Source organism: Ammodytes marinus (assembly GCF_949987685.1).
Source record: "Ammodytes marinus genome assembly, chromosome: 17".
Taxonomy (NCBI): Eukaryota; Metazoa; Chordata; class Actinopteri; order Uranoscopiformes; family Ammodytidae; genus Ammodytes; species Ammodytes marinus.
The window spans coordinates 6,872,730-6,900,727 of NC_137221.1; the positions used below are offsets into that span (position 1 = coordinate 6,872,730).

The 27,998-nt window shown below is 40.4% G+C and overlaps 3 protein-coding genes across 3 annotated transcripts; 2 read left to right on the top strand and 1 right to left on the bottom strand.

The window, feature by feature from the left end:
- The first annotated feature begins 1,001 nt into the window (after positions 1-1,001).
- On the top strand, positions 1,002-7,217 carry LOC307263958 (cyclic GMP-AMP synthase). Its single transcript, XM_080045266.1, has 9 exons — positions 1,002-1,339; positions 1,570-1,729; positions 2,202-2,428; positions 3,033-3,255; positions 3,662-3,792; positions 4,203-4,356; positions 4,890-4,989; positions 5,376-5,498; positions 5,998-7,217. The coding sequence occupies exons 2-9, from the start codon at positions 1,579-1,581 to the stop codon at positions 6,386-6,388; spliced, it is 1,500 nt and encodes a 499-aa protein (XP_079901392.1). The 5' UTR covers positions 1,002-1,339; positions 1,570-1,578; the 3' UTR covers positions 6,389-7,217.
- Positions 7,218-8,233: 1,016 nt separating this feature from the next.
- On the top strand, positions 8,234-12,719 carry rpl11 (ribosomal protein L11). The gene is made up of 6 exons (XM_080045286.1): positions 8,234-8,283; positions 8,979-9,129; positions 9,527-9,633; positions 10,242-10,373; positions 11,686-11,796; positions 12,614-12,719. Exons 1-6 carry the CDS (start codon positions 8,278-8,280, stop codon positions 12,641-12,643), a joined length of 537 nt encoding a protein of 178 aa, XP_079901412.1. The 5' UTR covers positions 8,234-8,277; the 3' UTR covers positions 12,644-12,719.
- A 1,081-nt stretch (positions 12,720-13,800) lies between these two features.
- klhl43 (kelch-like family member 43) lies at positions 13,801-27,978 on the bottom strand. Its single transcript, XM_080045259.1, has 9 exons — positions 27,845-27,978; positions 20,957-21,403; positions 20,265-20,413; positions 19,539-19,885; positions 17,818-18,117; positions 17,293-17,468; positions 16,740-16,926; positions 16,260-16,445; positions 13,801-15,932 (listed from the first exon to the last, which is right to left on the bottom strand). The coding sequence occupies exons 2-9, from the start codon at positions 21,268-21,270 to the stop codon at positions 15,504-15,506; spliced, it is 2,088 nt and encodes a 695-aa protein (XP_079901385.1). The 5' UTR covers positions 21,271-21,403; positions 27,845-27,978; the 3' UTR covers positions 13,801-15,503.
- Between the last annotated feature and the right edge of the window lie 20 nt (positions 27,979-27,998).

The window sequence follows — 27,998 nt, forward strand, 5'->3', positions numbered from 1 at the left end:
CTAAGACCTGCGCAATTATGACGCTCGTCTTGCTGAGCGCACTGCATTATGGTTAGACTTTTTGTCCCACTTGCACCCGTGGCTGGCTGCGGCTCGGCTGCTTGAGACTTTGAAGTCCCGCGGTATCAAGACGGACACAGACACTGGAGCAAGTCGCTGCAGTTGCTCTTGCTCCCCACGGGCTGCGGGAGCGAAATGTCTGATGGGAAACGTCTTGCTGACAGGCGGAGCTGAGCGCTAATTGGGAGTTTAAACCTCGTGCCTTTGATGCGTTTCCCCAATTGGTTAGGCAAAAGTCTGACATCACCGCTCAAAATTAAATTACGATCCATTCTTTTTGATTTTAATTTATGTTTAATCATTAGGCCGCCACAATATGCATTTAAGCAGAAATGTACTTAATCAGAGTTGAACCTCTGAACCCTTGACATAGAAATAATTTGGATGTGTAACTCTCCTGTATAGATATATTTAAAAGTGAACACAAACTTGAGTCACATAATATCTTGGTGAAGTGATTTTTATACCATTAAGATTAAATCATAGGCTTATTTCAAGTGATCTAAATGGTCTGGGAATTGTATTTTACATGTAGTGTCGCAAAGCCAGACCAAAACTACAACAAGTAGTTTGTTTGTTACACATCATAATACAGTTCATCATATCCATCTCTACAATAATAATAAGGGATCTTTTCTTAGACCTTCTTTATTTAGGCCGATCATATTCGTTATGTGAAGGGAGAAATACTAAACCTCCTTTATTTGGATTTGTAAATTATTCTTGTAAATTATTCTTTATCACTTAAAAGTAGGTTTTCTAGTAAAGTAACAAGAAAGATAAAGATGTGTGGGGAATGGGGATATTATATCTCGTTTCTTGTTTTGAAAATGCCCCTCGCTTTTAAAGTGTTTACTCGTCTTTGTGTTGTGTTCTGCTTCTAATCGGTTGTAGCATGTGTGACTCTCCTGCGAATATGTTTCTAATAGGCCTTCAAAATAAAACTAGAAAACGAACTGCATCCGCAACAAGGACGCTACTTCCGACTCGGAGCTGTCCGGCTTCAGTCAGGCATTTTCGTCACTCCCCCGACTGCACTCGGCTACTCTCGTCTACTTTCCAGACGAGCTGAAAGTTAGGTCGAACGAGTCTAATGACAGTCAGCCATTGAACTAGATGCACAAGCTGTGAACAATTTCCTTAGCTCAAAATCCAAGAGGAAAAGGCGTGTTTTCCTGGAACAGCATTTCGTGGGAATCGAGAGTGAAAGTAAATCGTGGTTGAAGGACAGTCAGTTTAAAATCCACCTCCGTCTCAAGCAGAAGCTCCTCAAACATAGGTGAGTTAAAGCTTTAAAATATAATTAAAAGACTCTACCGACATCAGTATCTATCTATCTATCTATCTATCTATCTATCTATCTATCTATCTATCTATCTATCTATCTATCTATCTAAAACAAACAAAAACTCATCAATGCACAACATTTCTCACTCAAACCCTGTAAACCAAAACATGGGTAACAGTCTTTGATGTTCAATAATAGGCTTATTTTCTCCATGCATATAGTTCTTAATTATGGAAGGTGAAGACAAATATGTGAATGTCAAAGTGGGCTCTCCGCCTGAGGCAAAGCTGCGTAAAGAGGATGCCAGAGAAAAGCAGAGTCCTGTTTGCCCCAAACCAGAAAGGGCTGTACGCCGCACACCAGCCAAACAGCAAGTATCAGGTGATGCCAACTTACTTTTTGATATTTGCTTAATAGTTCTCCTTCCGTATGTAAATATCTGCTTATGAAGGGTAAGCACTGCAGGTGAATAGGGTTCATTTTACAATACAGATTTTAGACAGCCTTTTTTCATGTATAAATCAATGCATATGTACAGGTCTTAAAAATACATTTTCAGCATTTTTTAAAGAAAAGTGTAGTTTATGTAAGTTTTTAAACGGTTAAGATTTTTAGTTCAGAGTATTGGAAAAAACCTATGATGAGATAATGGCCGTTAAAGACAGTTGTATAGTAGAAAGAAACACATGCAAACAAGTACTCAAATAAACACCTGAATGTACACGTTCAACCTTTTCTTTATACTAGTGTGTAAGAAGTCATGTTATTGAAGCAAAATTGACAAAAAAATCTCAAAATTGACCATGAACAATGCCTTTAAAAAAAAGTTAAATATTTTCTCTCCAATCTGCAGAGGAGGGATCCGGAGGGGTAGAAGAGTCTGTAGGCGTGTCCCCTAAACTAGCCACCTGGATCAAACACAACGCTCAGGACCTCAAGATCCGCCAGACGGACCGTCGCTGGGCCGCAGAGATCGTCAACGACTTCAGAGAGAATCTGCTGAAGTTCCTGCGCAGCAACAGCGAACTCTGCCAGTCGGTGGACTTCCTCACCACCGGCAGCTACTTCGAGGGAGTGAAGGTGATAGAGCAGAACGGACACATTTACGCGTTTTAATATAAAGTGGGCGTCCTGGGGAAATCCACCTGTTGGAAAACGAAGAAGAAGTACTATAGAATAAAGAACTAAAGACATCTTCACCTCATAACCTGATATTGTGAAAATATTTGAGGCAGTGGTGGATGATGCCATATTTAGTAACTATAGCTTATTGTCCTTGAAGGCCACCCTAGCCTCTGTAAATTCTCCCAAAGGGAGGGGTAAGCATGGGAGCGTTGCAATCTAGAATCTCACCAGTAGATGCCACTAAATACTACATTGTAATATTACACACTGTACCTTTAACCTTTCTATGACTGTGTTGACAAAATCAGAACATTTTATGGATCATAAACATATATTATCTTATGCAGAATAGTTGTATTGTACAGGTATACCTAATAAAGTGGCCACTGAGCTTGTGGGCCTATCTATGATATATCACATATAACCAGCTTATTTAACCTCTTGCCACAATTGAATCAAGTCACTGTAAATCATTAATTCTACTCCACCAGAGAGTAACGACATTGGCAGTTCATGGACGTTTCTATATTGTGTCTAATCTCTTGTTCTTCTGCTTCAGATCCACAACGCTGATGAGTTTGACATGATGCTGAAGCTTCAGGCTCCAAACCGCCTCATCATGACCAAGCTGGACGGCGGCCTCTTCTACCGGCTCGATCTGGAACGTCCCACCAAGAACCCCATGCAAGCTCTGCTCCTGGACAACAGTCTCACCATCTCATCCACCAAGATCATGACCGAGATGTTTCGCCTGGTCCGCAAGTTCCTCAAGACCTACAAAGGTCTGAACGTCACCTTTACACTGTCATCTGTGGGTATTAGTTTGTACCAATCAGGCAGAAATGAGATCCCTAGCCCAGTGTTGCTGTGGTTTAACCACTACGTACATGACTGATTGGCGACAAGGGGTCAAACATAATTACAAGGACGCATACCTGACAAGTCCGTCTGGTCTTCAAACTACGTTTAGTCACAAAAACACACGTGACATGCGACACAGGAAAAAACATAATATGATGTGCCAGACGCAAACGCAAATTTTCTTCTTTTCAAGTAGTTTGTTCACAGATTTACCTCTGATCTCGGTCTCCAGTTGGCGATGTCCCAAAACTGTCAGGGAGTCGAAAATCATGGTGACAATCTTGTAATCTGAACCAGGCTAGATTGTGTCTGTCTTATTGTGTGCAGTGCCTGATGGATGCTGCCGATGGGAGGTGAACAGGAAGCGACCGAACTCTCCGGCTGTGACTCTATCTCTGTTGGGAACGGAATCCCACGGTGACGAGCTGATCTCTGTGGACGTGGTTCCTTCTCTAGAGGTACCAGAGACAGAGACAAATGAAAAGACCAGGGATGGGAGGATTTAAGATGTCAGATGCGATCTAAAAAAAAAACCCACTCCAAATATGTTGATCGGGGTGATTTTCCATTAACAGGATAGTTATGAATTTCCTTACATGCGTCATGTCTTCTCGCTGGGGGGCGCTGCATATTTCCAGTCATTCCTAAATCCTAAACCAATCACCATGGCTAAATGCTCAACTTGTTCATTGGACCCCCACAAAAAACTTTTATTTTTTAAGTTTGATTGTTTTTCACTAATAAAGACGTGTGTCCTACATCTGTGATGTAATGAAAAATAGTATGAGAAGGATGTTAATATCGAGGTATTTATATTGACAGTAGTTTTGTACTTCCAGACCTAAGGTTTCGTTGTCCCTGTGTGCAGGTTCACCCCACTCAGGGTTGGCCGCTCGCTGTTCGTAACGGTCCAGATGTCGACAACTGGCTGGGAAAGAAAGTTCGCAGAGAAATCACGAATTTGCCAATTTTCTTCGTCCCAAAGAGGCTGAAAGGACGAAACGTTGGCGACAAAGCCAAAGGTGAGTAAGACGTCGGCCTGACAATCCCTGATTTGGCTGCAAAGTGCAAACACCAGAGATTTAGATTCACTCAAGTCGATTTAGGACAGTCGTCGTCACTATAGCCTCCAGTCAAACCGGGCCCCTCCCCCTGTCTGTCCGTTGGTGGAAGGCAGCCAATGATTGGTTCCTGTAGTCGTTGACGTCAACATGGATCGACGAATGTGAAGCTTGTGGGATATGGCTGGTCTCACAAGGCTGAATTGACGACTACATGAACCAATCATACGCTACCTTCCACTAACAGACGGCGCCCGGCTTCTCCCTACGGAGATTAGAGAAAGGCCAGACTGATCTGCAGGAGAGAAACAAATGTGAAGCTTGCACAATATATGGCTGGTCTCACCAGGCTAGTAATCTTTTACTTTTGTTCTTGTCTTTACATGTAGTACTTTACTTTTGTCTATTTAAGTGAGATTTACTCCAACGCTTGTATATGTTTGTATGTGTGAATGTTGGCATCATCCTGCGTGGATGTTTTGTGTGTTTTACAGAAAGTTGGAGGATTTCTTTCTCTCTCATCGAGAAGAAAATGATCACGATCCACGGAAACACAAAGACCTGCTGCGAGAGCAATGCCACCAAGTGCTGCCGGTGAAACTCACTATATACTTTAGTGGACTTTATATTCACATCATGAATGAATCTGTTAAACTAATCTTCTTCTTGGTCTGTGCATCCGACTGTTGCTGTTATTTAAAAGGCGTCAAGCAGTTTATTACTCCTACATTTCTGACTTTAATCCCAGAGAATATTCAAGTTTTTTTCTCTTAAATTTCCAATTTTTTTCGCGTAAATTTACCTCATTAAATAATAATTATTTATTTGGTTTAACTGTTTTTAAAGTCAACATTAACTTCATAGAATGACAACAGGAAAACATTCCAATCCTAATGTTTTTAAATGGACAAGTGTCATGATCTTTAAACAAGGATGAGATATAAATAATAAATACATTTCTTTCCTCTTCTCTCCGGCAGTAAACAGTGTCTGATGTTGCTCAAGTCTCTGATCGAAGGACTGAAACAACGTTTCCCCAAAGAGCTGGAAGACCTCTGCTCGTACCACGGGAAAACCGCCTTCCTCCACATGCTGTCAAAGAGGTACTGAGCATAAGCATCCAAACATATTTATAATCACAGTCAGTGGTATGCACACTTTGGGGCGACTGTGGCTCAGGTGGTAGAGCGGGTCAGACGATGATCGATTGGTTGGAGGTTTGATCCCCGCCCTGCCACTTGTGTCATGGTTGTTGTGCCCTTGGGCAAGACACTTCACCCACCTTGCCTCGTGTGAATGTCGATAGTTAGCCTGCTATCGGTGTATGAATGTATGTATGAATGATAACGTGTAAATGGGAACAGGTCTCCCTTGCAAAAAGTGTCTCCGGTCTCAATGGGATTTACCTGTATAAATAAAGGTTAAAAAAAATTTAAAAAACTCTCAGAGGGGCATAATAAAATTTTTTAAAAGGCACCTACTCTGTGTGAACAAACGTTGGGCCCATCTGGGCTTGGGAGGCCCGTGCATACTGACAGCCCTAAGACATTGGGTGAGTATCATAACATCTATTCTTCTTCTCTCCCCTGTGTGGTCTGTCAGGTACAACGACGCCATGTGGGCTCCTCATCTGCTTCCTGTGCGCTTCATGGACCTCCTCGGGGAACTGGAGAACCACACGCGCAGGGCAGACCTCCCTCACTTCTTCGTCCCAACCTGTAACCTCTTCTCCGCGGCCGTGTTCCCCAGCAGAGCACTGAAGTTCCTCGCCAGCGCCCTGGAGGAGCAGCGGAGGGAGAACCTGCCCCTGCTGAAGCCCCCGGGACCCCTCGCCCCGTCACTGAGACCGGTCACTCTCTCAGCGGAGGCCTGCACCGAGCTCGATGACTCACTGACTGTAGAGAACCCTCAGCAAACTGTATTTACATACAAACTGTTCCTGACCATTGCTGCAGCTTTCGTTTGCTGCTTTTTTGTCATATTTCTTAAATAAGTAATGGGAAAAGACGAATTTCACAGACGATCCAAATTGGCTGTGGCTAAGCAGGTACCGCATTCGTCCACTGGATTGCAGGGTTGGTGGTTCGATCCCCGACCTCCTTCCACAAATTGAAGTGTCCCTGGGCAAGACACTAAACCCCAAAGTGCTCCAGATGGTAGCGATGTATATTTGTGTGTATGTTTGTGTGAATTGGTGAATGAGACCAACTATTGTGTAAAGCACTTTGGATAAAAGCGCTATTTAAGTGCAGTCCATTTACTATTATGAATTAGATAAAGCCAGATAAGACCTATGCAAAAAGGATTAACAACACAGTTTTATGAAATCCATTATAGTATATTTAAATTCTCATTTGTCAGTGACTATAACAATGACAAAATTCATCCAACTATATGAAATATATTTTCCAAATGAATAAACTACATTTTAATAACTCGCAACGTAAAAGGAAAATAATTATCTAAAGTTTGCCTTTAATGCATAAATGGTTTAATAATTGTTCTTATTTTATTTTATATTTCTTTATCTACCGCAGTGTAGTAGTTTATATGTAGTTATGGTCTGAGTTTCTTAGTAATATCATTGTGTGTCACTGTCATATGTCAATTATTTCAATTACTGCTTCAATCTATATCTATCTATCTATTTATCTATCTATATATCTATCTCTCTCTATCTATCTATCTATCTATCTATCTATCTATCTATCTATCTATCTATCTATCTATCTATCTATCTATCTATCTATCTATCTATCTATCTATCTATCTATCTATCTATCTATCTATCTATCTATCTATCTATCTATCTATAAATAAAATGGTTTGATGTGTGTATTCAAGTGTTCAAGTTCTAACTAAAATAAAAGTCTTAAATTAAAAGCAGCTTCTTGTCTTTTCAGTGTAACAGCCGGATAAACAATGTAAAAGATAAATATACTGTATTTAAAAAGCACATTTAGTAAAAAGCTAATGCATATACAGTTTTTATTGACATTTATATTTAAAGGTGCAGTGTGTAATATGACATCATCAAGAAAGTTCTACAAAGTTCTAGAATGCAACACTCCCAGGGTAACCCCAACCCTTTCGAATAATAATAGAAGTTACAGTGGCCTTCAAGGACAAGAACAATTCTAAATTTTAAACAATGCACCTGATGACATTCCAACTATGACACTTTCAAGATGGCGGCACTAGGCCTTGGTCCAAAATATGCAGAAATATGGACATATATGAGACCCTTTCTAAGGGAAAAAATAATAATTCAAAACATTTTTTTCAGCTATTATGCACTAAATGAAATGTACTTATGGATATTATAATTACTTTCTACAAAATCTGCTAGGAAATAAAACCCAAAATTCTACACACTGCAGGTTTAATGTCATAATTATTTATTTTACAAAAAATTAGAAACATCCCCATACATTACGTTGATTATTAAAAAAAAATATGAAATTCACAATGATTATCAAATAGATATTACATTTACGATGGTTATTTAACATCAGCAAGCCATCATATTTTAGAATTTGAAACAGTAGAAAAGGGATATTATGTGTTAATGCTATAAAATGTTTTTTAAATTAATTTTAGATTGAGATCAAAACGGTTGCTGAATAACTGTCTCTTGATTAATTAATTCATTGAGTGACATGCCATTTCTTACTCAATCCTAAACAAACTGAAAGATGCGTGTTTCCTGCAGAAGATTAAATGATTTAGTTACTTTGTATGTTTTGTTTCTTTATGCTAATATTCTCTAAAAACGGAACTCTTGTGCTACATGGCAACGTCTCCCCCGGGCTCCTTAGCGGTGAACACACCACTATAAAAACCTTTCGCCGGAAACGTAACGTCCTCTTCAAGTGATCCAACATGGCGGTGAGTACATTCTCACACCGAGTGAATGTGAAGTGGAAGTTATAATCCTCAATCATCCGCTCTCTGGGACCATCCTAACGGCCGTTTGATGTGCAGAGACTTAGAATGCATTATGAATGATTAAAATCGAGTCTTATTTCTTTTAAAAATTTCACAGAAGACCGTTAAACTTATAAACACCGAGTGATGCTAACGAACTAGCTCCAAGGAAAACCATTCCTCCGTTTGTCTAGTAAAACACCACTAACTGCTATAAGTGAAATAACCATTAGGTGACACTGCGAACACACAGCAAGAGTGTCGCTTCGTTTTTATTTACGAGTTTGTTTGGTTGTTAAGAAGTTATTGTTAAATTTCCGGATGTGTATGTGACGTGACAATGCTAGTAGTCGGGATATGTGCGGACATGTCCTCCGGCCGGCGCATGTTGTTTGGGAGACAGGATCAGTGTCATTGATTCAGAGGGAATGGCTCATTTATAATTATTAATTTGGAAAAATGTAATCTTCGCTAAAGGTGAACTGTGTGAACTACGTGTTAGCAGCAGGTGAAGGTGTCATAGCTTCTTCGGAATCAGGTGTCAAGGTGTAGCGTTCGTATCTGTTTTTAGCGCTGAGTGCATATCCCAGCCTATCTGTGCTATGAAGTTTTTATGGCAAATATCCTAAAGCCCCTTTCCCCTTTGCCCCCTCCAGGAACAGGCCGAGAAGAAGGCGAACCCAATGCGAGAGCTTCGCATCCGCAAGCTCTGCCTGAACATTTGCGTCGGCGAGTCTGGAGACAGACTGACCCGTGCCGCCAAGGTGCTGGAGCAGCTCACCGGCCAGACCCCCGTCTTCTCTAAGGGTCAGTGTCTGTTTGTGTAACTAAGACTTAAACCTCATTTCCACTTATGTTAACTTGGTCTTGGCTGGTGCTATTGACGGTTCACACTTGGTCTAACTTAACCTCTTTTCCACTGAAGCTGATTGAGTGCTGTTTGTAGAGCCAGTGTCTAAATTCAAATCAAACTAGTTATTTATGTTTCAAAAGTAAAACGAATTGCTCTATGCAGGATAACTGCATCAGAAGCGACACCAACTTGTTGATGGCTAAGATTTAAGAACTGCTTCTGTTAGTGGCGAGATCATAATTTATGTTAATTGCATAGTTAAACATTTTGATTTCATATCAACTAATAGTTCAGTCCTAATGTGTTTATAATCGTGCTGTATTTAACTTTATTTGTTCTTTCTTATCGCAGCCCGCTACACTGTGCGATCATTCGGTATCCGTAGGAATGAAAAGATTGCTGTCCACTGCACCGTCCGTGGAGCCAAAGCAGAGGAGATCCTGGAGAAGGGACTCAAGGTATGAATATTTGTTCCTCTATTCATGGCTCTTAAGACTGTTAATAGCAGGTTGCAGATGCTCATGAAGTAGTTAAACAACATTGTATCTGTCCTTTGTGTTTGATGGTGGATTTGTCAATAACTTTGTTAAAATCGCTGAATATCTAATCACGAATGAACAATATATATTAAATTAACTCGCACTGTATGTAACCTGGTTCACTCTTCAGTATGAACTGTGGTGATTCATTCCGGTGCCATATTGATCTGCCAGTGAGGCAGGGGAACAGCGTCTGTATTGTGCTAGTTCCCTGTTCACTCTCTGGGAACACAAATAATATTGGACATATGTTCAAATACTGCATTTTAAAATAAGTGTTGTATCAGGAAATTAAATAAAGCTATTTGTGTTCAAGTAAAACATTTTTGAAGTGAACAATATGTTTTGAATAAAGTAAATGTGCTCATCATGCTGGATTGTAGTACAGTTGACATTTAGCTTTAGTTCTGTCATGTGAATGCGCTCTCTAAATACTTTTGGACTGTTCCTGTCTTAGGCATTTAGTAACTGCTGACATTACGATAAAAACATATTTCTGATAAAGAGGATTTCTCTTTTCCCTCCAGGTGCGTGAGTACGAGCTGAGAAAGAACAACTTCTCAGATACCGGAAACTTCGGCTTCGGTATCCAGGAGCACATCGATCTGGGCATCAAGTACGACCCCAGCATCGGCATCTACGGACTCGACTTCTACGTTGTAAGTGACCACTAAAGAATGTTTTTAAATGTTGTTTGGTTGTGAGGTCAGGTGATGCGTTAGGAGAGTTGGTTTAAGCTGCTAGGGTCAATTTAATATATACAATCTTGTCTTTGTTTTTGTAAGTGGGAGAATGCTTTTTAGACCTTATGGTATATGTTATGAATTGAGTGTTTCCATCCACTTGTCAGTTTAACTATCTGAAGTTCGCTAAAACATTCATGCAAATAAAGCCAGTGACACTTTCCATTGGAAGGCTTTCAAGCAAATTAAAACCTGTGGGTAATGACGTCGCATGCGGTTATGCTTAAAGTTATAGCGACCAAATTTCAGATATTTTAAGGCGTTTCCATAATTTTTGAACTGAAATGGTTCATTGCATAAGTTGTAATTATGGCTGATTAGTAAAGTTCTGTAAATTACTAACTCAAAGGGTTTTTTGTGACATGATTTGAGGTTTAGCTGCTGCAGCTCAGTTAATGGTGTCTGTATTTGGAGGATTTGTAATTTATTTTATGTAGTTCAAGCCACCTGAGGGAAAAGGGTGATTGATAAAATAACATTGTTTCTCTGTTGCTGGTCAACATGCAAATCATGTCTGTTAAAAGGAAATCATTTTTGAAACTCATTAAGTAACTTTTTGATTATGCTAGGGGTGAAAATAACAAGTATACAGTTCATTTATTTTTGTTGGTGCTCCATGGTGTAGTGGTTAGAGTGTGTACCATAGATGCTCAGTCCTCACAGCAGAACCGGGTCCGATATCGGTCCGGGTCTTCCTCTGCATGTCCCCCTCTACCCTATTTCATCTTCTTGTCTCCTCTCTCAAACTGTCAAACCAAACAACATGGAAAAATGCCCCCAAAAAAATCTTTAGATATATTATAACCCCGCACTGTATGTAACCTGGTTCACTCTTCAGTATGAACTGTGGTGATCCATTCTGTGCCATATTGATCTGCCAGTGAGGCAGGGGAACAGCGTCTGTATTGTGCTAGTTCCCTGTTCACTCTCTGGGAACACTGGAGAAAAAATATTCACCTGCAGGTTTCTTTACATATTGTCAATATTTTTTTAAACTTTAATTTTCCCGGTGTTTTGCACCAAGGTGACATGTCCAGGTTCTCCATTCAGATTGGACACATACAAAGCCTAACAATTAGGTCTTACATTTTCCCACATTATATTCAGCCAATGTTGAGGCCACACAACAGATTTATTAGATGGCTTACTGCACCATTCGTGTGTCCTGTAGAAACTATATTTTAATCTGTTGAAGCTTTTCTGACCCGCTGTGTTTCCTTGTGTTCAGGTTATGGGCAGACCCGGCTTCAGCATCGCTGACAAGAAGCGGAGAACGGGACGCATCGGATTCAGGCACCGCATCCGCAAAGAGGAGGCAATGCGCTGGTTCCAGCAGAAAGTGAGTGTTCATGTTTTTTTTTTCTCATGTCTATTATTATTGTTGCATCATTGAGGCATGTTGTACGTACTACGTATACACCTTAATCACACTCTATTCCCACTGGAGTTATCGCTGCATTTTTATTCATTTGCCACATTTTGCAATGCATTTACTGCTGTTAAACTAGTGTGTGTGTAAACCATTCTGCAAAAAGTATTTTTATTCTGATCTATCTGAATGTGGTAAATTTTCTAATTTTAATACTTTTCTTGGAATTACTGCAGAATAAATCAACTGAAATATTAACGTGCGCTACATAGTGTAATGGTTAGAGCGCGTACCATAGAGGCTCAGTCCTCATCACAGCAGACCCGTGTTCGATTATTTATATGTATTAACCCCCTGCACTGTACGTAACCTGGTTCACTCTTTAGTATGAACTTTGGGTTCCATTCCAGTGCCATATTGAACTGCCAGAGGGGCAGGGAGCAAAGCACGTCTTGTGCTAGCTTCCTGTTCACTCTCTGGGAACATTTGAATAAAATGGAAAAGTCTTTAAAAAGTAAACTTTCAAATATTCTAAATTCATCACACAGTGAAATATGTCGGGCATTTCTTTCGTTTTAATTTGGATGATTACAGATCATGGAATAAATATGAGAATGACAGAAATGTCAACCTTCTGAAAAGTGTCTATTTTAGATTAATTTCACTAATTTAATTATACAAATATTTTACTTAACAATGATTTTTGAGATGCACCTTTTATTTTGAAACCTGCAGGTCTCCTTACATATGGTCAATGGTAATCTAATATTTGTCTTTCTCTTTTCAGTATGACGGTATCATCCTCCCCGGCAAGTAAAGGACTTCCTTTTGCTGTTCTTTGTAACAAAGAAAAAAATAAAATTGTCAAAAAAAATCAACTTTTTTGTGTCTTCTGTCATTACTGTGGTATTTGAGTACACAACACTACCAGTGTCAAGCCTCCGGTTAATATTTCACATGTAGTTGAGTAATGTATAGTAGACGTTGGTAGGATGCCTAGTCCAGTAACCTTGAGGTTGCTGGTTCGATCCCTGGAACCGGACAGCAGGGTGTTATTTATAAAACTATTGGTGGCTCTGGTCTTACAGATGAGATAGATAGGTGCCCTGATAGATGTTAGCCTGTCCAGCTGATGGTAGGATGAGTTGTAACCACATGTGGGCAGTGGTGTGTATGTGTTAAACATTTGACCTTGCTCCGTACTTGAATCGTCTCACTTTGAAATGCGTGGCCTTGTCCCAAGACGCAAGAATGTGAGAACGCTCACAACATGAACTGATTCCAGAAAAGTAAAATGACTTCCTATCAGAACCTGGGAAGAAGAGGGGAACAAACTAGTAGGGGTTGGGACTGATCAAATAGCTAGTTTATTCCATCTACCAATCCCAATACGTCTTTTTTTTTTAAATATGTAATTTATTTGGTTATTTCATCCTGTTCAAAGTTCTTGCTGCATAACTATAAATCCTTTAATGTGTCCTGATTCAAGAAGCATCCAGCTGCTTATGTTATAACTTTTTTTAACTAAATTCTAGTAATATTTACAGATTCTTGCCACCAATATAAAAGGCAGCTGCATTATGAATATATAATAGTGTTTGAACTGTCTACTCCACTCTACTTAACTACATTTCACAGGGAAATATTGTATTCTTTGACACTTGTTTACCTTGTAGTTTAAGACTTCAGAATAATCCACTGTTGTGACCACTATGCATGAAAGGGTTAACTGCTTTAATGCAGGATTTTTATTTAACCCTGCATCTTAAAAAGTGTAACAAACTCCTTCAGTTGGACATAATCGCTTTTATGACTGAATGTAATGCTCGGTTGTATGTGAACCATGTTTCTTGCAGCACATGAAGTCTATGCTGGTTCATTCCTTTGGGTTTGTGTACATTTCCCAGCAGCTCCGTCTGTAAATAAAAGAATCAAAAACGAGACAATCCGTTTGTTTTGATCATTTTGGTTTTTATTCAGTGACCAGCCTCTCGTCCACCAATACAGAGGGATTCAGCCAATCAAAAGAGCCGCATTAGCCCCATTGTACCTCGTCAGAAACAATATTTATATTTATATATATTTTATATATAACTATTAATTGCCTTCTTTCCACCTGCTGGCCTCACTGGTTCTTCAGTCTTTCATTTCGTCTTATAGTTTCGGTAAAAATTGAGGATCTTTCGTGAGGGTGGCAAACGTTTGACACACAAACAAAGGTGAGCTTTACCTAGCCTACATTTTTATATGTTAATATATTAATTCTTAATATATTACGTTTTTATATATTTTTTACAATTTTTTTATTTATTTTTTCATATTCTAGGCATTTCTTTCTGTATAGTCTCTTGAACAGTGTCACTCTTATACATTGTCTGTTATTTTCCATGTAAATTTCACCTGTGTTGTGCCCACCTTGCCTTCCTCTTGTGTTCACCTCTCACTCCTCTCTGCTCCATTGCACTTATAAAATAATTTTTTTAAGGACTACTTCTACATATTTTTATTTATATCATTTGTAATAATTAAGCTACTCTACTTCTCACACATCCATGAAATAAATAATCGATAAACTTTGTTTATTGTCGTTCTGCTTCGGTCCTTGTGAGAAATCTTGATTTTTGCAGTAGCCTATTATTATTTTTTGCTCATTTCCTTGTTTCATTTCACTCATCTCTGTCACACACACACACACATTCACACTTTGTTTTCACACACTCTGCCTAGATACATCTTTATACACACACTGCCAGTGGATTCACAGTGACGTTTTTTGTTCTACCCGAAGCCGCTCCAACACACAGCCGCCATCTTTAACCATCTTCCTCCTCCGTTCACCTCCTCCTGCTCTACTCTACGATTCAACCCTTTAAAACATTTTCTTCTCCGTTCCCACTTTTGTAAAACCTCCCGGGACTTTGGATGATGCAAGTTCAACTTTGCAAAACCAGCACATGCATGGACATTTCATGGGTCTTAATCTGGTTGTGTTTAAAAATAAACGTATTTCTTTTGTTACTATAATTTTGTAGGCCAGATGTCAAGTAAAGTTGTTTTACTTGAGGACCAATAATTTATTTAAAGTGACTATGAGAAACTTTCAGTTTTTGTTGATTCTAGCGCCCCCTTTGGACAAAGGCGGTAGTGTTTTTCAAACACCATCGTCTGCTGTCCTAAAGTTCTCTAGTCTGCCTGCCGTAAATCGTTTTGCCTGAGTTGGTGGGTATTGTACCAGAGCAAAGAAATGTATGTATGTAAAAATAGCGTCGTTTTCACTGATGGTCTCGTTCGCTGTTACAGGGCATTTGATCATCAGAGGAAAAATTCAACTGTTTCATAAACATTTTAAAGTTCTCATTGTCTCTTTTACATTCATACAAATGTAATATATTTTTTTATTTATAAATATAGTAAATAATACTATGAAGGACAAACATATCTAAATATAATCAAATCCGTTTTATTTATATAACCTAATATGTAGTTGCATTGTCACCTAACGACTGTTATTATTTGTCCTCTTTTTTGTTTACCACGTCCAAAATTCTATAGGCCTAATCATAAACAAAAAACTATTTAAATATCAGTTTTAATAGTTGCATTTCCCCCATATAGCAGACATGATCCAGATGTATTCTCTGGAGGTTAAACTTCTAGTCTCTCCCGTCTCTCTCTTGCTACACGGCGATGATCTGTGACGGTGCCACGCTGCTCTCTCTGCTCCGGTTCTTGGCCGCTTGCTGTATCTGCTCTTCGTTGCTAGGCATGTTGCGGTGCTGTGATCGTCGGGGGGCGTGTCTCGGGGGCAGAGTGAGCGTGCAGCAGGACACTCCCACGGTGGGCTCGGGCAGATCCTCGGCCAGGGACCAGCTGTCTGTGGCCGGGTCGTACCTCTGCACCGCCGCCTTGTAGCGCTTCTCCGCCTCGTTCCAGCCGCCCAGCAGGAACAGCTTGTCGGCCATGGGGGACAGGCCCGCCGTGCTCACCCCGAGAGGGAGGGGGGCGGCCCGGGTCCACGCGCTAGTCTCCGGGGAGAAGACCTCCACGGAGCGCACATCCACACGCTCTCCGCCCGGCCCAAGCTGGCTGCCTCCCACCACGTAAACCTGGGGGAGAGATATCTGTTAGAGCCCAGACACCCTGGAACTATCTGCAGACTCCTATCAGACAGACTGTAAGTCAGTAACTTCCTTTAAAGCTATAGTGCGTTATTTTTGTCGCCCCCATGAGGAATTCTGAGTAATTACAACTTACTAACTACTTTAGCTCCTGCGCCAGTGTCAGGGGGCGAAACCAGTTTCTAAACACTGCCATACTTTAATACAGAGAGAGTGTTGTGTAGCTGATAGGCTTGATCAACTTTGTGAAAAAGTTCTGCACTAAAGCTTTAAGAAAGATGCTATACAAGAAATAATTAAATATAAAGTGCACACCTTTCCTCCGAGTGTGGCGGAGCAGTGCCAGCCGCGGGGCGTTTCCATGGACGCCTGCTCGCTCCAGGTGTCGGTCTCTACGTTGTACAGCGCCACCGAGCGAGAGTAGGCACAGTTGATGTAACCGCCGGTAACCAGCAGGTCTCCGGACGGGAGGGTGGCGCTGGAGTGGCAGCAGCGCGGCGCCTGATTATGAAATATAATTATATGGTAAGATTGGGATATATGATATGTGGTATATAAATGTATAGTAAGTATAATCTATGCTATACAATAATATGATTACTTTAATCCAAACTATATTCTATAATTTATGTTTAGTCCAATGTTTTGTTTTGTTCAATTAACAATTTGAATAAAATGTTGAAAGGGTAAAAGGTAAAATAAGCTACGGCTTCAGCCCACACCATTTATCCCTACAATGTATACACTCTGCTTTGTTATCATGGAGCGAAAAAAAATGACTTAAGGCCTACTGACCTCCATGGGTGCACGCATGTGCCATGCATTGGCGGACGGCAGGTAGCTCTCGATGGTTGCTAGGAGACCCTCAACGTTCCGGCCTCCGATGGCGAACAGGCGGCCGCCACTCGCCGCCAGAGAGAAGTGTGTGCGGCGCTGACGCATGGAGGCCAGGTGCAGCCAGGTGTTGAAGCGAGGGTCGTATCTGGGGAGTGGGAAGAGTTAGGGAGGGATCACCGACAGGTCAAAAGGGCCTGAGTACTGACTGACATGTGGTTTAAAGGTGCTCCGAGGAACTTTCAGGGTGTATTTATTCTAGCGCCCCCTTTGGACTAAAGCTGTAATGTTTTACTACTTTAGTTCCTGGGTGACAATACATATCAATTTGTATTTTAGTATGTATGTGGAATATCGCAATACATCGTAAAATGCATCGTATCACAATGTATCGTGATAACTATCATATCTTGACCCATGTATTATGTATGTAGGTCCCTGCCAACCCCTCAGGCCTATTACGCATGCACAGTACATTTAGAAGGTGACTATATCAGAGTGTAGCCGCTCCCACCTGCTCAGGGTGCTGACTGCGTGCTTGGCCTGGTTGCGTGCGTCGTTCTGATCCTCTCCCCCGGCAACGTACAGGAATCCGTCCATCACCGCCACACACTGGTTGAAGCTTTTCGCCGGCAGCTGTGTGAGGTGACGCCAGGCGGCCCCTCCCTCACGGGGGTCCCGCCACAGCACCTGGGTTAAGGGTTAAGGGTCAATGGTCAGTGAGGGCCTTGTTTAAAGTAGTGAACACATAGAGATCACTGTAGAAATTGAAAAAGTTAGGTAAATCTAAATTTTAAGGAAATAGTCTTGAACTCAAAATGTGAAGTTACAATTCATATAAATGTTATTATGTTATCTCAACAAACGATAATGTGTTGGCTCAAATTAAGGCAGTTTCCCTTATAACTTTAAAGAGTTTTAGTTGACCTAAAAAATCAAATTAAGTGTGACATTTAGTTTGAAATATTGAGTTTTTCCTAGCCTAACTTTTTTAAATTTCTAACCGTCCCTAAACCCAACACACACACAAACCCCTCACCTCGCGGCTGAGGGCTCTCTCGGTGAGCGATGGTCGTCCCCCGATGGTGAGCAGAGTCTGCTGCCCGGCGCGGACCTGCGTGCGGCGGGACTGCAGCGTGTTCTGCTGGTGAGGCAGCAGGTGGTAGTTCATGGCGTCGACCAGCAGGCGGTGGCATTGCGGGTCCATCATCATGCGCGGGACCGGCTGGATCTGGCTCACCAGCTCGCTCGCCGGGATCGTCTCGAAGCGAATGTGAGACAGGAGCTCCGCGGAGTGAGACTGGCGGGAGGCGTCAAAGTCAAGCCACTTCATAGCCAGCTGGAGAGAGAGAGAGAGATTTTTAGTTATTTAATATTATTATCTTTATAGAGCACCTTTAAATACAAAATGTGATTCATATGTAAAGAAAGCCTACTGTACAGCACAGCTTTCTTCTTACAGAGCTGTAGAGTTTATTCTTAATCATTTAAAGGTGCAGTGTGTAGTAATCGATCATCCTACTTTGGCATAATCTGGTGAAAGTTTTAGATACTCCCTTGCTAACCTGTCCCTCTCGGGAAAAAAAACAGAAGCTACAGTGGCCTTCAAGGACAAGAAGCTAGTTAAGCTACTTAACATGGCATCGTCCACCACTGCCTCAAGTCTTTCCACAATATAAAGTGATGAGGTATAACGTATTTAGTTATTTTTCTATAGAAGTTATTCTTCGTCTTCCAACAGGTGTTTTTCCGTCAGACACCCACTATATATAAAAATGTGTAAGGCCGTTAAGTTTGTCCGTTCTGTGCTACTGTAGAAACATGGCGGCTTCCTTTGTAGATATAAAAGGCTCATTCGAAGGTAATAAAACAGCTAATTAAAATAAATGTATGAGTATTATCGGCCATTTTTCTACCAAGTTTGTTCAGAATTACGCCAATGCCCTTCACACACTTGAACCCTTAAATTAAGTTAACTTTTATTTAGTCTGGTATTCACAGACTCACATTTAGTCCAGTTTATAAATACAACGATCGCTGCTCCTCTCAGCTGTTTCCTCGTTTAACTTTCATGGAATTATTATAAATAAGTTGTTATATTAATAAACAAACTCCCGTCTTGCGTGCAGTGAGTTTAACTTTCTGCTCTCAGTCAATGCTTTGATTCATGGATCTGCGTATTGCTCTGAACAGCTGGTCTGGGGTCTGTTTTTAGGATGGAGTGAAAATAGCAGGAAGGTCTGGAGGGTCGACGAGTTAATGCTGAAGAGGCAGCGATCGCCTCTTAGAAGACCTGAAGGCATTCCTGTTCTGGGTCCCCTGACCGCGTTACCTAGAAACACATGACAACCTTTCACCTTTAAAGAGGACCTGTTAGGGTTCTCCATCTTTTATGCAAAATGCACTTTTTCACCATTAATATGAGTCCCAACAGACTCCCAAAGAATGAGGAAAAAATAACCCTCTCTTTTACTCCATTTCCACCTTTCTGAAAACCTCTGTTCAAAAACTGGAGTCGGATTTATCTCTTTTGAAGTCATAAGTGGAAAAACTATGCCCCCTTTATGAAGGCGTAGCTAAAAGACACAGGCTCTAAAACGGTGCGTTTCAGACAGAGGCTTAAAAGAGGACATTCATTCCTCTGTGAGAAATCTTTAGGGGTATTTTGGACATTACACCATTAAAAAAGTTTCTAGTAAAAACCCAAATTACAATTTTGAACATTAAAATAATAATATATGACAAAGTTTGACCTCTGACCTGGAATGCGGTGACCTCAGAGGGCAGCAGCAGCGAGTCGTCCTGCAGGAAGGCGGTGATCTGCTCCAGGGTCAGCTGGGTGAACAGCGGCGTGTCGGCAAACTGCACAAAGTTATCCAGGACGTAGCGTCTGGCGGCGTCGCGCACCGGCACCAAGCCGTAGGCGGCCGCGATGTTCCAGATGTAAACGCAGGTCTGCACGTTGAGCTCCGCCAGCAGGAAGTCCATGCACATCTTCAGCAGCTGCGGGATCTGCAGCGTGGCCGCGGCCGAGGCCGTGCAGCCGATGGTGTAGAGGGACATGTGCACACGGCCCAGGTAGGCAAAGGTGATCACATTGGCCAGGCCTGGAGAGAGAGGGGGACAGAGGGAGGCACACATTTGATTTAAAGGTGCCACGAGGAATTTTGAAATATTTCTGAAACAGCCAAATTTTTCCTCTGATGATCATAAATGACATGAAACAAAAGCAAACAAGACCATCAGTCTTAAGAATGCTATTTGTATAAAGTTTTTCTTAATGCCTTTGTCATGGGTATGCTCACCCAGGAACAACAGCTGGCGTGGTAAAAACACTACCACTTTTGTCCAAAGTGGGTGTAAGAATGAACACAAACTGAAAGTTCCTCGGAGCACCTTTAAGGTGCATAAAAAAAACAGACATCCACATACAACATTAAACCAACATTCATACCAATGCTGTAGATGTACAGTGGGACGTCCTACCTAGGGGTGAGATGGAGGGGAGCTCCAGGCGCTTCATGCCGGGTTCTTTGGCCAGAATCTCCCTGAAGTACTGACTGACGGAGGAGATGACCAGCTTGTGCACGTCGAAGGCTTTAGTCTTACAGGCCAACTCCAGGTCAGTCAGGAACCTGATGAGGAGAGGGGGATGGTATATTATAACATAATTAACACAAGTAGAACAATGGATCATATAATACTATATTTGTGACACTACAGTAGAATATTAGCATTGTATTGTATTAAGCATATTTGTGATTCACAGAATTGTAACTTCAGGCTACAACATCATAAATTAATCGTAGGCCTATTGAAATTATATTGTTCACTTTTGTAATTTAATTGTATCGGAATTTAATTGTATTATGGCCTAACTGTATTGTATTTTGGATTGTATTTTGCTGTATGTATACATTTTATCATTATTTTATTGTATCATAACTCTATTGCATTGCACTGGTAATGTGTTGCAATAGCATCATAATAATATTGTATCCAAACTTTACTGTATCTGATTGATATTGTATCGCATCTAAAAATTGCACCGTAACAGAATGGTACACGGTATGGTAAGTGTTTCGTATCGTACAATTTTGCATCATAATTGTACCGTGGCATATTTTTATCGTGATTTCCTAAAACACAATATATAACACATAGATATCAGAACCTACTTCTCCTGGCGCATCTTGCTGAGCTCTTCCAGCATGGCGTTGCCGTGCAGGGGCCGTGTGAGCTCGCTGCCCAGCCCGAGGCCTCTCTCTCCGGGCTTGATGACGGGCGGCGGCAGCGGCAGGTTCATGCTGTTCAGCTGAGCGATGTCCAGCGCCGCCATCTGCTCGATCTTCTTCACGCAGGTCTCCACGACGACCACTCCGTCACCGCGGCTCTCCACCTTTAAGGGGACTGGGGCCGTCTCCACAGCAACCTCATCGATGGTTTCTATGCTTGGTTTCTTAGTACGGGAGGCCTTCTTCTTAGGGGCCATCTTGGGTTTTTTCCTTGTAGGTTTTTTAGCCTAAATTTACTTACTTAATAAAAGACAACTCCTTTCGGCTTGATGTTGTTAAATGGAACGACTGGTGTAGGATTTTGTTTGGTGGTTTCACACAGCACAGCCCCTGGAACAGAAATAACAGAAAGACAAAGATGTTATTATCATTTTCTAATGTCAATCAAACATGATGTTCACAGTAATGGATTAGATAGCAAAAGCAAGATTAAACTGTCTGGACATGGTGTTGGTAGCCTAGTGAAATCACACTTAAAAACCTGTTCATAATAAAAAGATTTGAATCATCAGTAGCCCAATGGAAGCCTAAGTGTTATGAGATTTATAATAATGGCAAAATGTACAAAATTAAGTTTAGTTTCTTAAATATAGGGCTGGCCTACTACAGTATGTGAACATTTTAAACTGGTCACCTTGTTATTTTTGACTTCAGTAAGTAACTATAGGCCTAAATCTTGTACTCGACTTTTTCTAAGTAGACCTGTATCTGTCCTTAGATTTTATTCTCATCTTTTCTTTTATTGTTGTGTATTTAAATGCTGCGCGGGCTGGACTCTGTTCTATTGTTGAACTTGAAAACATGGTCGCTGGAGGACACAACAATGACAGATGCTCATAACTCTGATAATCTCTGAACACAACACAGACCAAGAGCCAAAACCTTTCTCTAAATCCACCAACGAACTCTGTCGCTATGGGCCGGTCGCCGAGGGAATGACAGGTGCGAGTGACTGTCCAGAAATTAAGAGCAGGGTCGTGTTTGTGGTTTACAGCAGCTCCTCACCCCCCCCCCCCACACACACACATACAACATTCAGTGCTACACTTTACATGCTGTGTATTTCATCCATAACGCAACTTAGGAATCTTACTCATGATGGCAAAGAGCAGCGGTCTGCAGAAAGCATCAGATCAGTGTTGACTGTAAGGGAGAATGTAGGGATCATGTTTGGGTGTTGATGCGAAGAGAGGAGACATGTCTGTCTGACATAAACAACATGGAGTTAGCCAAGTAGAGGCATACTGTACATCTCAACTTCTGTGGACACATTGCATTGCTGGAAGGAATTGCTTCTGTTTTGTTTGTGATTCTTGTAATTTCATTTGAAAATCAATAATAGGAAAAGATTAAAAGTAATTTTTTGCAAGATAAGACCAGACCAAAATTCATATGTGAAAGCTTGAAAAAGGTTTCACATAGGAACAATACAAGCCAAGACTGAAACTATGATACCTTTTGTATAATAATTGGATCACCACAAAATACCAAATTCCAATTTTATATCCAAAATATTGTTTTCTCTTGGCACAGTGATGAGAGGATGTGATAGATGGCAATATAATGTTTATATTGGTTGAAGGGAAAAATAAAACTTTTTTACATGTGCAAAAAAATAATTCAAATGTCAAAAACGGCCATTGCAGCTACAAATGTCAAAGAGCTAAAAAGTAGCTCATGAAGTTCTGGTACTAAGTGAGTGATATGTTATGAAGTCTCCCTGCTGTGATGGTCTTTCCTCCTGGGTCCTGGTTTGTTGTTATTGTCGAGAGCAGAGATATCCTTCAGTGCTGTGTCAGGATGGAAATGAAAAGTAACCCCCAGAGATCACCTCTACACTAGCTGTGTACTTATATATATTAATTTGACACCACTGAAGTATGTCTTGGGTCAGCGTTGGGTAGATGAACTGTATACTTATAAGAGGTCAAGGCAGCCATTGTATATTGTTTACACAAGGCGAAGAGCCCTCTTGAGTTCACCACTGTAGTAAGACGAATAAGCAAAATGTGGAGAATTACTTACTTTATTTTATTCAATTTTCATCTACTTTCCTATCATGACTTTCCATCCTTGTTTATCCTAGGCTCTGTAAACGGGTATGTAAACAAAGGAGGGCAGACCATAGCTAGCAACATACCATTTTTTTTTTTGGTTTTAAATTCAGTGCCCACAAAGTACATACAGCAGTTAGCGGATTGTGAGGAGATATTCACTAATTTTTACAAAAAGTGACTTTGACAAAAGATGTTCTCCAGAATCACTGACTGAATATCATTCTGAATATTGTTACAAAACTATATTCAACTTTCAATTCCACTGATTAAATTAATGTCCCATTTGATGACTTCTACATCCAGGGAACATTGTGCCCTTGGAATATTGGGAAAACCCTTGACAAACAATTTAAGCTGCTACTAGTGTCCCTGCTTCTCTAACCTGAACGCCAGCCCGATGCTAACTTGAGTAAACTTACACGACTACAGTGAACCACCATCACACTAACACACACGTGCACATGACTTTCACCCTCTCGTCCCATTCGCTATGCCTGTGTATGTCTGAACTTGGCACTTGTTTTAAATAGTAGCCATTGGTTGGCTGGTTAACTGGCCCGGCACATGGACAGGCCATAGACGGACGGAGACAGGATCTTAACGCAGCTGTTGTGGGGTGTCATATGTAGAGGAAAGGCTCAGAGTTACAGTGTTGGGGCTATTTGGGATGTCGGAACAGCAGCGTTCAGCAGTACCAGATACACACATAGACTGTTTGGTTATACAGTCTGCTCTGGTTATACACTATTATTATGTAGTTAATAGCTAATAGGGTTGAGTAGTGTTGACGATACAAGATGCTGCTAAGTGAAGACACTCAAAACCTTTGGGCTTCAAGGTTTGTGTTAGTTTATCAGAAGCCTGTGAACTTGAGAATGTGAAGAACAAGTGGGGAGGTGATAAATTCAGATAGGATGATGACAAACACGTTCTTCATTGATTCAAAAACAACAAAGTGGAAGATAAAGATGATATCCTAAATGGTGTAAATAAGCACAAGTTGTGTAGACTTCAAAAGATATGCAGGCCTGTGACTAGACAAGAATATGTTGGATGAATAAAGCTGCTTTGTAATTTATATATGAAATGTATGCAATTTTTTTATTCATAAAATTCACATGATTTTTTAAAATGTTGTGACTTCTAACTTGTATATTATAGGTATTATTTTGTGGTTGTTGTTCAGTGTTTGAGTCTGGAATAGAGGATTTTACATCCTGTGCCAGAAAATGTAAACTCCTTGTTTAATGTTTAAAGAGACTATGAGGAACTTTTACATTTTTATAAAACTGTCAAATTTTTTCTCTGATGATTATAAATGTACTGTAACAGCAAACGAGACTATCTGTAAAATAATAATTATTTTGTATAGTTATTATTATTTGCCTTTACTCGGTAATGAATCCGACAACTCAGACAAAACGATTTACGGCAGGCAGACCAGAACACCCTGTCTTTTACTTTGCTTCACCATCGTCATGTTACCATTATTAATCTGATGTAGTCACATATAAAAATACATCACCTCATCGTTTGGGTCTTTTCTTTCACTCCCTCCTAACCCTCACAAAGATGTTTAGGACAGCAGGCGCTGGTGTCGTGAAAACACTACAGTTTTTGTCCAAGAGAGCCACTAAAATCAACGAAAACTGAAAGTTCCTCATAGTCACTTTAAAGTATTAATTAAGATCTTCATATGTTTTTTAAAGTAAAATCTTGATCTGTTAAGTTAATATCGACTATATTTCAATGCAGTGGGGTAAAAGTACAATATTTCCCTCTGAAATGTAGTGGAGTAGAATTACAAAGTAATATGATATGTAAACACTCAAGTAAGTTAACTAAAGTACAGCATGTCCATGAAGTGTAAAGTCAAAACCTCTACGACGCATCAGACAAACAAATCACTCGCTCAGTGATTCTGTGGCATGAGAGAGATCAGCCTTCGGAAATATCTGGACCAAGGTCGGAGCGAAGCAGCTGCTCTTTCATCGGCCGTGGAGAGCAACAGACCTCATCACCTCCGAACCCCCTACTACCCACACACACACACACACACACACACACACACACACACACACACACACACACACACACACACACACACCTACCCCATCACTAACACAGGGACTGTAAATAACAACAGAATCTCCTTTCAAAACAACAGCACAGCACTTTCCTCACTGGAAAAACAATAAACTGATTGTAAATCAAAACACCAATTCGTGATGCTTTATTTTACAGGTTCCTGGAAGAACTTTATGATCTGGCTCTAATTATACATACAGTGGAGATTTAGTTGGTTAAATCTGTCCTTATTGAATAAGGTCAATATAATGTTATGGTAGCATGCAATATACGCAAGACCCTGATGGCGGATCACAACATGTGTGCTTCTCGTTACTAAAAAACATCTATTTACACCCTTAAAGGAAATTTCAGTTTGTTGTTATTCTTGCGCCCCCTTTGGACAAAAGCGGTAGTGTTTTTACTACGACAGCTGTAGTTCCCGGGTGAGCGTACCCATGACAAAGGCATTAAGAAAAACTATATAAAAATAGCATTCTTTGCATTGATGGTCTATTTCTGCTGTTACATTTCATTCATGATCATCAGTGGAAAAATTTGACTGTTTCAAAAACATTTAAAAGTTCCTCTTGGTAGCACCTTTAACTGGATCAATTTGAAACCCAGTTGTGACTCTTCTTTTATTTTCGACAAAATTCATATTAACTGCTACGTTTAAATTCCAATACAGAGTCTACTCCGTAAACTTAAAGCTGTTTTGTGTCTTGTCGAGAGAGGAACCGTGGTGTATGTTATCGTCATGAGGCTAAACATACAGTAATTTGTATTTGGCAGGTGGTGATGTGTGATAATTGAAACAGAAATATCTGCTTTGGTCCAGGCATTTCTATTTTTAAACTTGGGCCTCGGAGTGAAGCTGTGTTTGAAAAGAGCAAAGAAGCACTAATTTGTAAAGACTAGACGTTTAGTGAAACGTGTCAACAACCAGACATCAGTGAAGTCACTTCTGAGGAAATAAATATAAACAATGAGACCTGTTGCTCTATTCAACACACTCTGACGTTCATAGTTCTGGTATGACGAGAATCTTATAGTATTTGTTTAAAGCTTGTATTAGAGCCAGGAGTTGTTGCTGTTTCCAGTCTGTATGCTAAGCTACTAGGTGCTGAGCCGGTTTGTGTACATTGGGCTGAAGCCGAAAAAAAACAATGCCATGAGAGCCCAGAGAGTCAACCAAAACAGTGAAGATACAAAAACAAGGACTAAAAAAAGCTTAAAAACCAGACGCTCAAGAGTTAAAGGTGCTACGAGGAACTCTTAAATATTTCTGAAACAGTCTAATATTTTCTCTGATGGTCATGAATTACATGTAACAGCAAACGAGTGCAAAGAATTCTAGTTTTATCTAGTTTTTCTTAATGCCTTTGTCATGGGTAAGCTCACCCAGGAACTACAGCTGGCGTAGTAAAAACACTACCGCTGTTGTCCAAAGGGGGCGCAAGAATTAACACAAACTCAAATCACCATTAGGGGAACTGCAGAGACTGATAATATTCTTTGGGTTTGTCCCTAGTAACAAGCACTTTCAGATAAAAAGTGTTAGTGTTGTTACGACACCCGCTGTCCCTAAAGATCTTTGCAAGCGTGGCCTTGCAGCGTTACCTTTGCACACTAACACACACACACACACACACACACACACACACACACACACACACACACACACACACACACACACACACACACACACACACACACACACACACACACACACACACACACACACACAGACTGTGCGAGCCACTCCAATAGATAGCTGAATTCCTTTTTGCTATCTCAGGAGGGTATTTATAGGAGCTGACCAACACAACATGTATGTATGTGTGTGTGTGTGTGTGTGTGTGTGTGTGTGTGTGTTTCACTTCTAACGACTGGAAACTGAACTGACAACCCGCTGTGGTGCACGACAGCTGCGTCACATTGTTTCCACCCAGTTAAATATAAATATCAGTATAAATTACAAATTAATACTGTGATGTCATTACATGATCATTCGATGTACAGTGGTGAAAGAGGCACTCAAGTATTTTAGGTATTATCAGCAAGATGAACTAACTCATTTATGTATTTAAAAGTAAAATAGTTGGGCATAAATCTACTCCACTCAAATATTGAGCCTTGATATTAAATTAGCAGATTTAGATTATCAAAAAAAACATAATATTTATGATACTTTATGAAGTATTATTAAGGTGAAAGTTAATTTAGCCTCGGGGTAAATTCAAAAACCTGCAGTAAATATATGCTCCTTTAAAATGGTGAAACATCAATACTTATGATGCAGTATTATACATTATTCTGTGATGGGCCATTCTGCTCTGACCTTTGGTACTTTATTTTGAAGTTAATATACTAATACTTTTACTTGAGTCAAAGTTTGAAATGCAGAAATTTTGCACCGTGGAATTGCTACTTTAACTTAAAGTAAAATATCTGAGTATGTTGCACCACTGATAACTCACAGTTGTAGAGTAAATCTATACTTCTCTCCACTGGCTGTTTCTGTCTATTAGGACCTAGACAGTTTGATGAGTTTTTCCTTGACGTACATGGAACTTAAATGCAAAAATAAAAATGTGAGTAAAGCTTTTGGATTCAAAAGTGCATCAGTTAAGAAGTATTTTACCTCTTTCTCCCTCCTGGTTCTTTCTCTTCTTCTCTTCCTGTTTCTCTCTTTAACGTCTTTAACGTTTATCTTTCTGGTTCCTTTTTGCTGTCCTCTCTTTCGTCTCTCAGTCCCTCTGTGTCAGTCCGTCACTGTGCTGTGTGTGTGTGTGTGT